The 13,687-nt window shown below is 38.7% G+C and overlaps 1 protein-coding gene across 1 annotated transcript; it reads right to left on the bottom strand.

The window, feature by feature from the left end:
* Positions 1-309: 309 nt before the first annotated feature.
* Positions 310-13,323, bottom strand: LOC137261542 (uncharacterized). The gene is made up of 3 exons (XM_067799304.1): positions 13,205-13,323; positions 11,966-12,057; positions 310-3,888 (listed from the first exon to the last, which is right to left on the bottom strand). The coding sequence occupies exons 2-3, from the start codon at positions 12,025-12,027 to the stop codon at positions 1,014-1,016; spliced, it is 2,937 nt and encodes a 978-aa protein (XP_067655405.1). The 5' UTR covers positions 12,028-12,057; positions 13,205-13,323; the 3' UTR covers positions 310-1,013.
* Between the last annotated feature and the right edge of the window lie 364 nt (positions 13,324-13,687).

Here is a 13,687-nt window from a genome sequence, read left to right as displayed (position 1 = left end):
TTCAGCAGAACATCTACTTGTTTGCAATCGAACAAGGGTTTCGCTCAGTCAAGCTTGGTTGACTCAGTTGAAACTGATGCCAACAGACAAATTCACTACCATGGCTTCCTTCCAAGACTGACATCACCACACTTCATCTTTCAGACAGTTCAACTTCTTTCACCTATAAGCATGAATTGTATGGATGACCATTTTTAGACCTACACTACAGCCTTGTTCTTGTTATTTATCTTGGCAGTATGAATACACTTGATAATAGAATATGAGGTCTCGTAAATATCCATTAATCTGGAGTAATAATTCAACAGCTGAACTACCAACACTTTATTGGCAACAAAGTAAACATTCGTAAACAACTCAAAATAAACCTTAACCTCTTGCACATTGTCTGAAATCATTTTATCAAAACAAATATATAAAAAACAGAATACACTGGTCCTTCTAATTAAAAATCAATTCATTTGGAAAAACATGTTCCATAACAATAAATAATTACTTCCTACTTCAAAATACATACCACATGTAATCATAGACTTGGCTTGATTTGATTCATGCAGAAGAACGAATGAACAAAGGAATAACTCTTACGTCATATTGGTGTCATACTAGGTGTTATAGAAAAATACATCATATAAGCAAATAGTAAAATCCCAAGATAGTAATTCACCTATATTGTTGTATGTTAGTTTGTTTTTCATCACCACCATCCTCCCTCCCAAATTAAAGCATTCTGCGAGTGGTCCGTAATTAATGACACTTTCATCATGTTAAAACATACAAGAAAACAAAACCAATATGTTTATCATTGTGCAAGTTAAAAAAATCATATTGTAATTTGCAAGACAATTATTAATGGTACCCTGAGTAAGTGGAAAGTGAACCAAGAACCTCAGCAAGTTGAGTTAACACATAAACCACTCAGCTCTCTATGTTGTGAAAAGTTAGCTGTGCAGCTTCCTAATACTTCATTCCATCTGCATTCTTCACACTGTAATGAAGCCATGTCTCATCCTTCAATCACTTGGGGCTATGTGTCCTTTAACCTTCATATGATGTCTCAAGGATTTTTTACTCGGGTACATTTTACTGCAAACAGAACACTGAAACCTTCTATCATCAGAGCGCTTTTCTTGGTCTCTTTCAAATAGCTTAAAATCCTCAAGTACCCTACCATGAGGTGCCTTGCTACAGTTTTGTATATGCTGTACCAAGCTTGTATGACGATCAAATCCTATTCCACAAAAGGTGCAAGTATTTAACAGCTTATCTTCAGCTGTGTGTTGTTGCATGTGGGCGTCCAGTTCCGTCACAGTAGGAAAACCAGCAAAACACACAGCACAAGAATGTCTATACTTGTCACCATGCACCTTCATGTGAGCCATCAAACTGTCTGGTCTGGAGTACACATGATCACACTCCCTGCATCTAAATGTCCTCACATACTGATGCAGTTCCTCTGACCTATTTTGGTGAGTCCTGGAATGGTTGCTCAGGCTCTTCATTGATGAAAACTCCCTTTCACAAACCTCACAGGTAAACAAACTTTTGCCTTCTTCGTTTACAAAGTCTTTCTTAGGTTTTTGAATCGTCAGACTGTTTGGTGAAGAAAAAGACTTCTCACTAACTTTCACTTTATGATGACACTTTTCAATGTGTCTCTTCACAGACCAGTCTGTGGAGAATGTCTGCTTGCAGACAGGACATGCTGATCGTTTGCCAAGATGAATATTCATATGAATACGGAGAGTATGTTTCGCAACAAAACATTTCGAGCATATTTCGCACCTGTAATTCTTTTTCTGTTGGCCATTCACAGGATTCATCTGGCGATTGATTGAAAAGTCAGGGTCATCAGCATTACATGACAAATGAAAAAGATCCCCATGAATGTCTTCGTTCCCATCGCCTGCATCAGCATCTTTCAGATGCTTACCTAAATGCGCATTGAGATGTTCCAACTCTTCAAAACTTTCACCACAAAAATGACATTGCTGTTTGTGAGAGATCAAGTGTTTCTCTAGATCTCCATCAACTTCAAAAACCTGTCCACAAATGCTACATTTTTGGTCAGACACTCTACTATTGAGAGGCATTTTTCTACAACTTTCACCTGATCTTGGTCTTTCTTGAGAATGCTGTTCAACAGGAAGACTGTTGCAAAGGTAATCATTCTGTTTTTCATCAAACAACGGTGAATCAGAATTGTGACTTTTCTTGTTACAGTCAATGACTTCATTTGTGTTATCAGAGCACTGTCTGTTTATAGCCAAAGGTTCTCCTTTGTGACCATCCTCAATCATTTGTGGTTTATAAATACTGTAACCTTGGGAGTCTGGGTTCTTTTTCAGCATAAATGATAAATTATCAGATTTCCAATCTCCATTTTCATACTTTCTTGGTCTTGACCTTCCATGTACATAATATTGATTTCTGCTTTGAACAAAATGTTTTGGAACAGACCTTGTGTTGTGATTCATATCAGTTTCAAAGTGACATTTGGGCATTGGCCTTGCACCAGGACATGTACTAACGTCAACAGTTAAACTCTGGCCCAAGTTACATATGTTGGTAACTTCTGGTTTAACGTCCATTGTCCTTTGGGTAATATCTGATATCCTCTTGAACCCCCTTGTCTGTTTATTCACCAAGAAATTCTGATCGCAAGGAAGCATCCTACTCCCACATGCATTGCCAGGAGGCACTTCTCCTGAAAGTTCTTGCCTCTTTGCAGCACTGTTCAAGCCTCTAACTCCAAGACAGTCTTCTATGTCAGAATCAGGATGCCTCCATGGACTGTCTGACCTAACAGCCACCTGTTGACTGCTACTTAGAGTTTGATCTGTTTGAAAAGTACCATCCCAGAGAGATCCCCTGCAATCTATACCACCCATAGTGTTATTGCTTCCTTCACTACTGTATTTTCTTTTGTCAAGTAGTGTATTCAGATAAACTTTCACCCCATCCTGACACTTGGTGTTAAACATCTGTCCCATTCTGGGATTTTCAACTCTGTTTGACTGGTAGAAATTAGGGTCACTCATGTCGTTTACTGGTGTGTCAGTATTCTCTAGATTTTCATCAAAAATATAATCATATCCATCATACTTCTTGGATCTCAAGCCATCAGTGGATTCATTCCTATTTTCCACTTCAGGACTCATAAGTTTCATATGAAATCCAGAGGCTTTGTACTGATGTTCATGACTGGATACAAATTTAGTAGGACTCTCATTAACCTCATGTTCGAGATCAGGTAATTTAAACACTCCATCCTGTGATTCTTCATCTGTACCTGAGAACAGAACTCTAGAATTTTCTGGCACCTCAAGTTCAGATCCACTGGGGTATTCACAGTTCTGATCAGTGTGTCCCAAGTGACCTGAGTTAAGATCACCATCTCTAATCAAACATGCCCTGAGGTCATCCATTCCTGCAGTGTCATATGTTTCATATTCTACTGCTGATTGATCACATTCACCTTCAGAGGGAGGCTGGTGCAAATGAGAATTCCAACCAAGAGATTTCCCACATTCGCCATCAATATCTAGTCTGTCCCTATACTCATTAGCTTCAGTCTCGTTCTTTTCATCATATAGAGCGTCATCAGCAGATGGGTTCCACCTATCGGAGGAATATCCTGGTGAAGAATTAGCATCAGCATACTTACTCTGATCAGGGGTATCTCCATCACATCTCTGTAAGAAGTCCAGGACCGACTTGGTTCTAGCTGTGCTGTCTGGTGTCTTTGTGAAGGAATGAGTGGTCAGATGGTGGACTTGGGATAACATATCACCAAACCATTCTCCACACTGTCCACATACAATCACACTCTTGAAAGAGTCTGAATCCATATTGGAAAGATTGTCAGTGATGAAGAGGTTCCCACACCTAAAAATACACAGAAACATTAACAAAGAAGGTCAACACCCCTGCCACCGCAAACATTGTGCAAGAGCCACAGATATTCACCAAAACAAGCAAACAAAACCTGTTCGCATTCAAGTGAAACTCTTCACCCATTACCAAAATTCTTCCCAAGAATTCAAACTGGTACAAGGGGTGTGAGTGTGGGTCAATGTGAGTGTGAGTGTGAGTGTGTGTGAGAGTGTGTGTGAGAGAGAGAGAGAGAGAGAGAGAGCGAGTTTGGCTTCACTGTAATATTTCAGCAATATCACGCCAGGGAACACCAGAAAAAGGCTTCACTACGCTACCCACCACCAGTGGTATACAATGAGGTGAAATCAGGTTTGAGTGAGTGAGTGAGTGAGTTTAGTTTTACGTCGCACTCAGCAATATTCCAGCTATATGGCGACGGTCTGTAAATAATCGAGTCTGGACCAGACAATCCAGTGATCAACAACATGAGCATCGATCTGCGCAATTGGGAACCGATGACATGTGTCAACCAAGTCAGCTAGTCTGACCACCCGATCCCGTTAGTCGCCTCTTACGACAAGCAGAGTCACCTTTTATGGCAAGAAATCAGGTTTGAGAGGTTTGAGGGTAATTGAGAATATTTAGCTCATATAAGTGAGTGAGTGAGTTTTACGCCGCACTCAGCAATATTCCAGCTATATGGCAGCGCTCTCTAAATAATGGAGTCTGGACCAGACAATCCAGTCATCAATAACATGAGCATCGATCTGCGCAATTGGGAACCGACGACATTCGCTTATATGACAATGTGCATGCATGTGTGTCCGCTTGTACCAATTAAAACTTTAGCTAGTTATGTTGTGCCAGCTCACAGAGATCATGCTGTAAGTAAGTCCAAAAACCCCACTCAGACACATTATACTGACTGCCCCTTCTTCTTGTGCCCATTTATAACGTCAAGTGCCAGGCAGTGACCATAGCCACAGATCAAACCCACGACCTTCCGCTCTACCAAACTGGTACAAACATGTACATACTATTGAGTGAGAGTGAGTTACAATTTAATGTCACATCGGCAATATTTCAGCCATACCGTGTCAAGAATAAACATGATTATACAGAATATGTAGATATTATAAAACCCGTCATCAAGGGCGCTTCAACTGGAGATCGTGAGCGTGTGGCAGTGCTACTCCTACACCCTGTTTGTGAAGGAGAGATCTCCATGTCAAGCGGTTCGAACAGATTTTGAACCACCCCAGAAGGTGTTAAATGAGAAGACTCTTCTAAATGCTGAAGGGCTCTGGTCTTTCTTCCACAGTTTCTTTGCTTCGAAGTATGAGATATTATTATTGCACTTCAGTTTTAAGATTTTGTTCTCATGCTCAAATTTTGGACACGTTTTCAATGATGTCATATGCTCACCACTGCAATTGGCACACTTTATCTCATTACTACATTCAGTGCCTTCATGGTTTCCACTCCAATGTGAGCATAGTGATTTACCCGTGCAAGATCTTGCACCATGTCCAACCTTTTGACACTTTCACACCGGAGTGGATTTGGTACATATACCCCGACTCCAATATTACAACACCCAACTTTTATGAATTTTGGAAGAGTTGTCAGACAAAACGTGAAAAGATAGGTATTTTTTTTGATCTTTCAGTTCTGCGACAATCTCATCTTCTGTCATATCATACAAACAGCGTGCCCTGTCTCTAACAATACCTCTACAGCTGTTGAGAGTTTTGTGAACAGAAACAACAACCTGGCTGTTTACAAACTGCTTTACTCCCAGCAGATTGATTGTTGCCTACATAAACATTCAATAAAAAAGAGAACCATTTCGTGAACGTGTGACGTTTTTCATCTGCACAGATACCTTGGATGCCCTTGGAGACAGCCAAAGGATTGATATTTAAAGGATGTCCATCAGAACTTTCAATGACCAAAAACCTTGGCCAGGAATCATTTGTGAAAGTAGATATCTCTTCATCAGATGAAGAAGACATATGACGTCATTTGCTCGTTTTAGATGAACCAGAATGATATATCAATAATTTGTATACTAGATTTTAAAATGACCAATACCCAAAAATGTAAGTGCAAAATGTAAGCAATTTTTATGGACAGGGCATGGCGTGACCAGCCAATTGATTGAATCAGGCCCATTCAACCTCCCGTCTAGGTGAAGTCAGGGCCAAAGTGGTGTGTTGAGCAACAGGACCACGGTCACAGGCCCCTGTTACCCTCAACCACCAGGATCCCTTCCTCCACCGACACAGGGCCACAACCCACGGCTAACGGGCTGTGGACCAAATATTCCCCCTGGTCCACAATGGGGATTTGGCGAGCATGTACATACTATTGAACAAGAAACACGATGTAAAAGTTTGTCTGCAATCATCAACTATACACTAACAAATTAAAATTAAGACAATCTGTTTGATCTGAAAATTCAGCAAACATTTTACTCATGACATTTTAAAAACTGGATGAAGCTTGCATTTACCCCAAGCCTGAGAAACTACAAGCCTTCTAAAACTTGGACTTCATGCCATTTGCATTTACAAAACAGAATAAATATACAAATTAACCTCTTGAAGACTCAACCTTCAATAAACTCAAAGCATGTCACTTCAATGCCCACACCTTTAGATCAGATGTGATCACTTATTTGTGTGTCCCAGCCTCATATTTTCAGACCACTGTCTCATAGCACTGTCACACAGCAAGTGTATTGCCAAAAGAGTGAGTATGGTTTTACACTAGTTTTAGCAATATTCCAGCTTATATAATGACAGAAGAAACTAGAAATGGGCTTCAAATAGTGGACCAATGTGGGGAATCAAACCCAGGTCTTCAGCGTGACGAATAAACACTTGAACTACAAGGCTACTCAACTGCCCTATATTGCCAGATAAAGCAATTAAAAAACTCAATAGGCAACACTTCTGTATTCATCAAATACAGAAAAATGTCACGACCATTAGATGAATGAATCTGACTTTTCAGTAATGAGAATTTCAAGACCACTCTCAAGTGCAATGTAGTACAACAGGCCAATAAGATATTATTCTTAGGTGTACTTTTCAGGAAGATGAATATCTTATTGTTTGTAGTTTTACACCACATTCTACATCTTTCCAATTATATGACAGCAGTGTGTAATTGATGAACCCTTCACCAGACAATCCAGCATTGATGTAGTGAGTGAGCTTAGTTTTATGCCTTACTCAGCAATACTCCAGCTATACGGCACTGGTCTATAAATAATCTGGACCAAACAATCCAGTGATCAACATCATGAGCATTGATCTGCACAATTGGGAACTGATGACATGCTTCAACCAAGTCAGCCAAGCCTGACCACTTGATCCCATTAGTCGCCTCTTACGACAAGCATATTATGGCAGCACTGATGTACGCAATTGACATATGATAGCATGGGTCAAAGAAGTTGGCAAGCTTGACCACCTGTTTCCCTAAAGATAAATTGTAACCCAGATCTTCATGGATTCTCAGTGGGGATGCAACTTAAGGTAGAAATTTTAGATCTCATAATTTCATGAACACTCATGAAATACTCACTACTCATTACCAGGATGAAGGTCCATCACAACTTTGAAAAGCAAGCATGGTACTAACGGTACCACTGCTTTGTTCATGTCATGAAAGCTGACAATGTACGCATATGTAACAGCTACACTGATGTTTAGTCTCTGAATATATATATCATTTAATTGAAACTCATTGAGAAAACTGATTTAAATAGGAAAGAAGCCACAGGTAGGTGGTGGATTCTGAACCTCATGAAATCTAGATTTACTTCATTTAGGGCTTCAAGATCAGTGTTTTGGAGGGTTTGGGGTTTTTTTTGTTGTTGTTTTGGGGTTTTTTTAAAGCCTGGGAAGATCTCGAATTTGACCAATCATCTATATTGCTTACGCATTGTTGTAAAGTTTGAGGACCCGAAATAGCAACCTGGAAGAAGGTAGCTAGCTATCTTATGATCATTTACACACTCTAGTCTGGCATCAGTCTATCCTGTATTGCGGCACAACAAACGCCGGCCAATTGACTTACAGTAATTAGCTCTCTCTATACCCACATCCAGTGTCTCAGCTCTCCTGTTAATTGGCTAATTGATAACTTACTGACTTGTTCACCTATAATGTGAATGGAAGCTCTATTGTACATTTGTGTTGTATTTTACTGTATTTACCTTATTACAGAATATCACTGAGGCTGAAAAGGGAACTTTCTCTAAAATGGTGTGACAGGCCAAGCTCTGCCCCTGTGTATATTACATATTATTATTATAGTATGTGAGATTGAATATTTACAACTTATAGTTGCATGATTTCGACAAAAGAAGAAATACTGCAATGTGTATTAGATGAGTATATGGATGACAACTTCTTTATTGCATACATGTATATTCATAGTGTTATACAACACCCCCTATAACAGCATTTTTTTTGCCAGTTCTGACCAATGCCAGTTTAGAGGGCTTCCACTGTAACTGAAAATATTTCTTCAACCAAAGTTAAATAAATTCATTAAGACAAGAAAAACAAATCTCTCCTCATAAAAAGTTTTCATGAATCTGTCACATTTTCAAAATTTAAGTTTACTTCAGACAAATATTTATTTCACTTTACAAATTAACAACATCTACATAATTGGCAAAATGTCTCAATGAGAAAGGTGTGAAAAGCAAAGTATAGTTACCTTATTAAAAAATATATCAACAAAATTAAAAAAAAAAAATATAAATAAAGCCCAGATCAATGCACCAGGAGCTGGAAGCAATCAAGGTGAAAATTTCAAAGCTTATAACTTGGATTCATATTTTGATTCATTTGTGGTATTTGCAGGAGTCTGTGGCTACAGTCAGTTTGGCTTAAGAGCAGACCAATGAATTGCAGTTATTACAAATAAGCTTGTTTATAAGCAATGTTTAGTTGTACTCTTCACAAATATTAGGGGACCCTTAACTTGGAAGTCTGGTAGAAATATAACCTGTTGAGGAAGGTTGCAATGACATTCATTTTGTGTATACTGCATCATTTCATGTTATCAACTCACGCAAACACCATGCATGGGAAGCACGCACACAACATGGGCGACTCCAACACATGCATGGAGTATCATGATGAATCATGACGTTTTTCAAACAGTTCGACAAATCACTGTACACCATTTTTTCCCCCAGATTTTCTTTCATGTGCGTAGTCAGTGTTTTCATGGTCAAATCAGACACTACTGACTGAAAACTGTAGTTTTCATGTCACACTCCAGTCACTTTACAAGGGGGATAACTGAACGAACATTCTCAAAACATCCATTATTATTGTATCAACATTGATTCAATCCCATAGATCTCCCAATTTCAACAATCTTACATTGAAAGTACAGTTCCCTTACTTTTTTTAAAGAGAATGTTTGCAGCAAAATGCTCGTTCTTAAAAAATATTGTGAAATTCTCTAATTTGATGATACTGTAGGTTCACAATAAAATGAGAATCAGTTTGGATTGAATAATGTGTCTGATTTTATGACTGCTTCACTGCAATCATTGCTGCACAACTTCATTTCACTTCCAACATGTCTCATCTCACCAAAACAAACATGATGGGGAAATTATTAATTTTTGACAATATATAAAGATTAGACTTGCTAGAATACTATGGCACTCTTGATTGTTTTTAGTTTACGCTGCACTCAACAATGTTACGGATACGTACTCTTGGAGACTAGCACGTTAACACACAAAAGTACATGTGTTCCTTTACTCTTTTCCAGGTATCCTAAAAGGTATGTATTCCACTGTGGGAGAAATTCTGGAAATAAGGTACACTTGTACTTTCACGTGTTCCCTCTGAGGCCCAGATAAGCTGGCTATCCAGGTAAAATAAGGTACACATGTACTTTCATGCAGTGTTAGATTTGGGTGAAATTTTGAGTGGGCCCAAATTGATGAAAATAATGTTTCTGGACCCCCTCCAATGTTAAAGAGATAGGCAGAAGTAAAATAGAGGGGTCCTCACTGAATTTGATGAGTCAAACATCCAAAACCCTCTCTTGAGCCAACACTGTTTCATGTGTTCCCTCTGAGGCCCAGATAAGCTGGCTATCCAGGTAAAATAGACAATCACCAATTACACACTGAAAAATATTTGTTGCGTACCAATAAATAATTATGAATTTATAAAAATTGCTTACATAACCAAAAAGACATTGATTGCTATTAACTTGTACTGTTAGTATATGGAGAATGATGTTTTGTGAAATCATTTCCATTTTATTCATGTTGGTTCTGATTAGGTATGAAAAGACAGCCCAGTCCTGCTTAGTAAACTTGCTCAATGACATGCTGAGTAAAATCACTGGAATACGCACATATCCGAAAGCAGCGGGTAACAGAAAATGATATATCCATTCCACATTCATATTACCACTCTAAAAATTACAGTGGGTACAGTACCCACAAAGGAAATCTTATCTGGAGCTCTGTTCCCTTCCTCAATTCCATGAGTATATGTGGCAGCGGACTGTAAATAATTGAGTCTGGACAATATAGTCTGTTGATCTACATCATGAGCATCAATCTACGCAGTTGGAATACAATTACATGTGTCAAGCAAGTCAGTCAGTCAGTCTATGTATATGATGCCATCAATCACCTCTTTCTACAAGCATGCCACTCTGGAATGCAATGACAATGTTTTCTGGTCTCTCATTGTCAGATATATTACCTTGAACAGATGTGAGCATTTTGCAAAAATATCAAAAATATCAATGATTATTTTATATTTGTTTGTTTCAAGCATGTTTCCAGTTTTGATCACATCAGACTTTGACACATGACACACAGAGTGGTAAATAATCAGTATTTGAGTATAATGACCAGAACAGGTGCACAGATTCTAAAGAGATATGCACTCATGGCATTCCGTCTAACTCCCAATAAGACCTTGTTTTGAACTGTTCTACAACAAGGAATGTTTCCACAGTGAGTGAGATGTGTAGTTTCACTTTAAGCACTATTCCAACAATTTCACAGCAGGGACACCAGAAATGGGCTTCACACATTGTGACTATGAGCGAAATCAAACCCAAGTCTTCAGCATGACCAGCAAACACCTTAACCTACCCTACAGTCCCCGGGTTTGTAAGAATGAATGAATGAATGAATTTAGCTTTACACCACACTCAGCAATATTCCAGCTATACGGCTGCAGTCTGTAAATAATTGAGTCTGGACCAGACAATCCAGTGACCAACAACATGAGCATCGATCTGCACAATTGGGAACCTATGTCATGTGTCAACCAAGTCAGCGAGACTGACAACCCAATCCCGTTAGTCGCCTCTTACGACAAGTATGGGTTGCTAAAAGCCTATTCTAGCCCGGGGCCTTCACGGGTCTGTGTTTGTAAGAAGACCTACAGGACATGATAATCATACACATCAACTTGTCTGATGCATTTCATTATATACCAGCTGCATAGATCAAGTCTCAAGTCAATCAAAGGACTGTTTGATCTTCATTTGCATGCAGACTATTGTCAAAAACTTGGAACATTGACAAGTGTATCAATAAAAAACAAATACAAGTCCAGGTTTGACCACTGAAATCAGTTGAATAACTTCTCCTGACATTCCAAACTGTTCCAATATTTACTAAAATTCCATGAAACATGTCCACAACTTAGGTGTATTCGCAAATTATGAGGGAACACCAGAAACAGGCTTGTGGTGTACCCATGCGGAGAATCTGACCCAGGTCTCTGCTTCAACTACATTGCTACAATATCACCACTATTTCTTCAGAATGATTGATGAAAATGGACTACGCTTAGTCCTTCAAACACTACTACAATCCCTGTTGGCGGCAAGACCCATGTTTCTGCAAATTTTGCAGGATATACATTTTCGCATTGGTCAAATTCTAGCTACTAATAGCATTTCTTTGATGACCAAATTTGATAAATACAACAATAGATTATGAATTATGTACTGTTTTCATTGAAAATCATCTTACATATTTTATGCACATTATTATCTTTGCAAAATTTACCTTTTTTTCAGCTGTTGCTTTACATTTTTATCATATAACCATCTGTCTGAATTCTCTTCCATAAGGGAGGCAACTCTGTTACATGCTTGAAGCTGCAACACAGAATTTATGATATCAGTTCTTCAATGCCATTATATTAGGACCTGTTACTGAATCATGGAATTATCGAAGCTTCTTTTTTGGCAGAAAGTTCAACACTTTATGTTGGAAAATATTCAGAGAAATATTCTAAAATATACAAACTGTTTTGGTTGCATAACAATCTAATTAATTTACTGATGTTTATGTAATTTGCCAAACTAAGTTTCAGCGGTTTTTTTGTATAAAAGCATTATTGAATAAAATATGAAAATGGACCTTGCTAAATATTTTTTCAGAATACCAATTAATACATGTCCCCACTGAGTGTTGTGTGAATGAACGGGTATTAATTTTACAATGCTATAGTAATATAGATCTGTCAGACACTGGGGTCTTGAAGTTAAACTGGAAGTTTGGGTTTCGGGTTTGGGGCAGAATGAACCACATGTCCTAGAGTAAACATAGGGGTGTAATGTTGACCTTGCAACTTGGGCACATTTCATTAAATTTATGGCTGGGGAGGGTGATGATGATTTCATAGGGTTGCATGTAAAATGTGAATGACACCCCTAAAATTAATGTACCAAGAATGTGACCCCTCCCCCACTTGTCATGTACGAAATCAATGTGCAACACCCAAGAACGCCTGCAAAACAGATAACCCCCACTACCTCCCCAGAACAAAATGGGTGACCCCCATTAAAATCACCACTCTACACGCGCCACTCCCCAACCATAATTTAGAAACGGTCCCGTAGTACAATAAACACGGTAACGAACCCCTGCACGAAAGGCTTTCAACTGTCACCGAAGCGCACATGGCTATGGTGACTCGAAACAACCAGTGCAATAACAGCAAGGAGTTATGGTTCCTACCCATCGTTCAAGTCAAAACAATAATTTAGGCCTACTTGTATACCAAACTGTAAGTTTGTTTGTGTGATTATCTATACATGCTCGAATGTTTAGGTCCGCTGGCCGACGGACAATACTGAAAGATATTCTTGCCAAACCTCAAAACAACTGACGTTGAATCCTTCTATTTCTGAAGTGACACACGGATGGGATAAACGGTAATCTAATCACTAATCGTGACTTTGAAAATCTAGATCTACAACTTACTGGGTTTGAATCCGTACCAATTAAAACCTGTCTCACCTGAATCCTCACGCATCAGCGTTCCCTTTCTTGCTAACTTGTTATCACTTCTGCATTCTCGTCACAAATCACGTTTCCTTTGAGATGCACGTGCGCTGTGCCTTTCCATGAGTTATCTCCCCTAAATGAGCGATGTGCTCCTCAAGAGTCTCTTTGCAGTTACTCCAAAAGTGGACCAATGGTTGTAAGAATACAGAAAACATTTAACGTGTCTGGAAATTTGGGTTACACAGGTTTCTTGGATACGCCATGTTATGTTAGTACTCTCTTAAAACGACATGAAGCAAACTTAAATTTCAGTTCATCACAATTTCAACGGACCACTTTGACCGCATGTTTTAGTAAGAGATCGCATGTTTTAATAGGCGTGTCACCTGCTTATTACATGTCATTAATATCGTCTATGATAATTGATAATTTAAATTAAAAACAATAGTATTTAAAAATATCATAAAAGAAAAAAATGATGCCTTGAGGTGGCTT

Source organism: Haliotis asinina, chromosome 14 (genome assembly GCF_037392515.1).
Source record: "Haliotis asinina isolate JCU_RB_2024 chromosome 14, JCU_Hal_asi_v2, whole genome shotgun sequence".
Taxonomy (NCBI): Eukaryota; Metazoa; Mollusca; class Gastropoda; order Lepetellida; family Haliotidae; genus Haliotis; species Haliotis asinina.
This window is presented reverse-complemented; position numbering and strand designations above follow the sequence as displayed.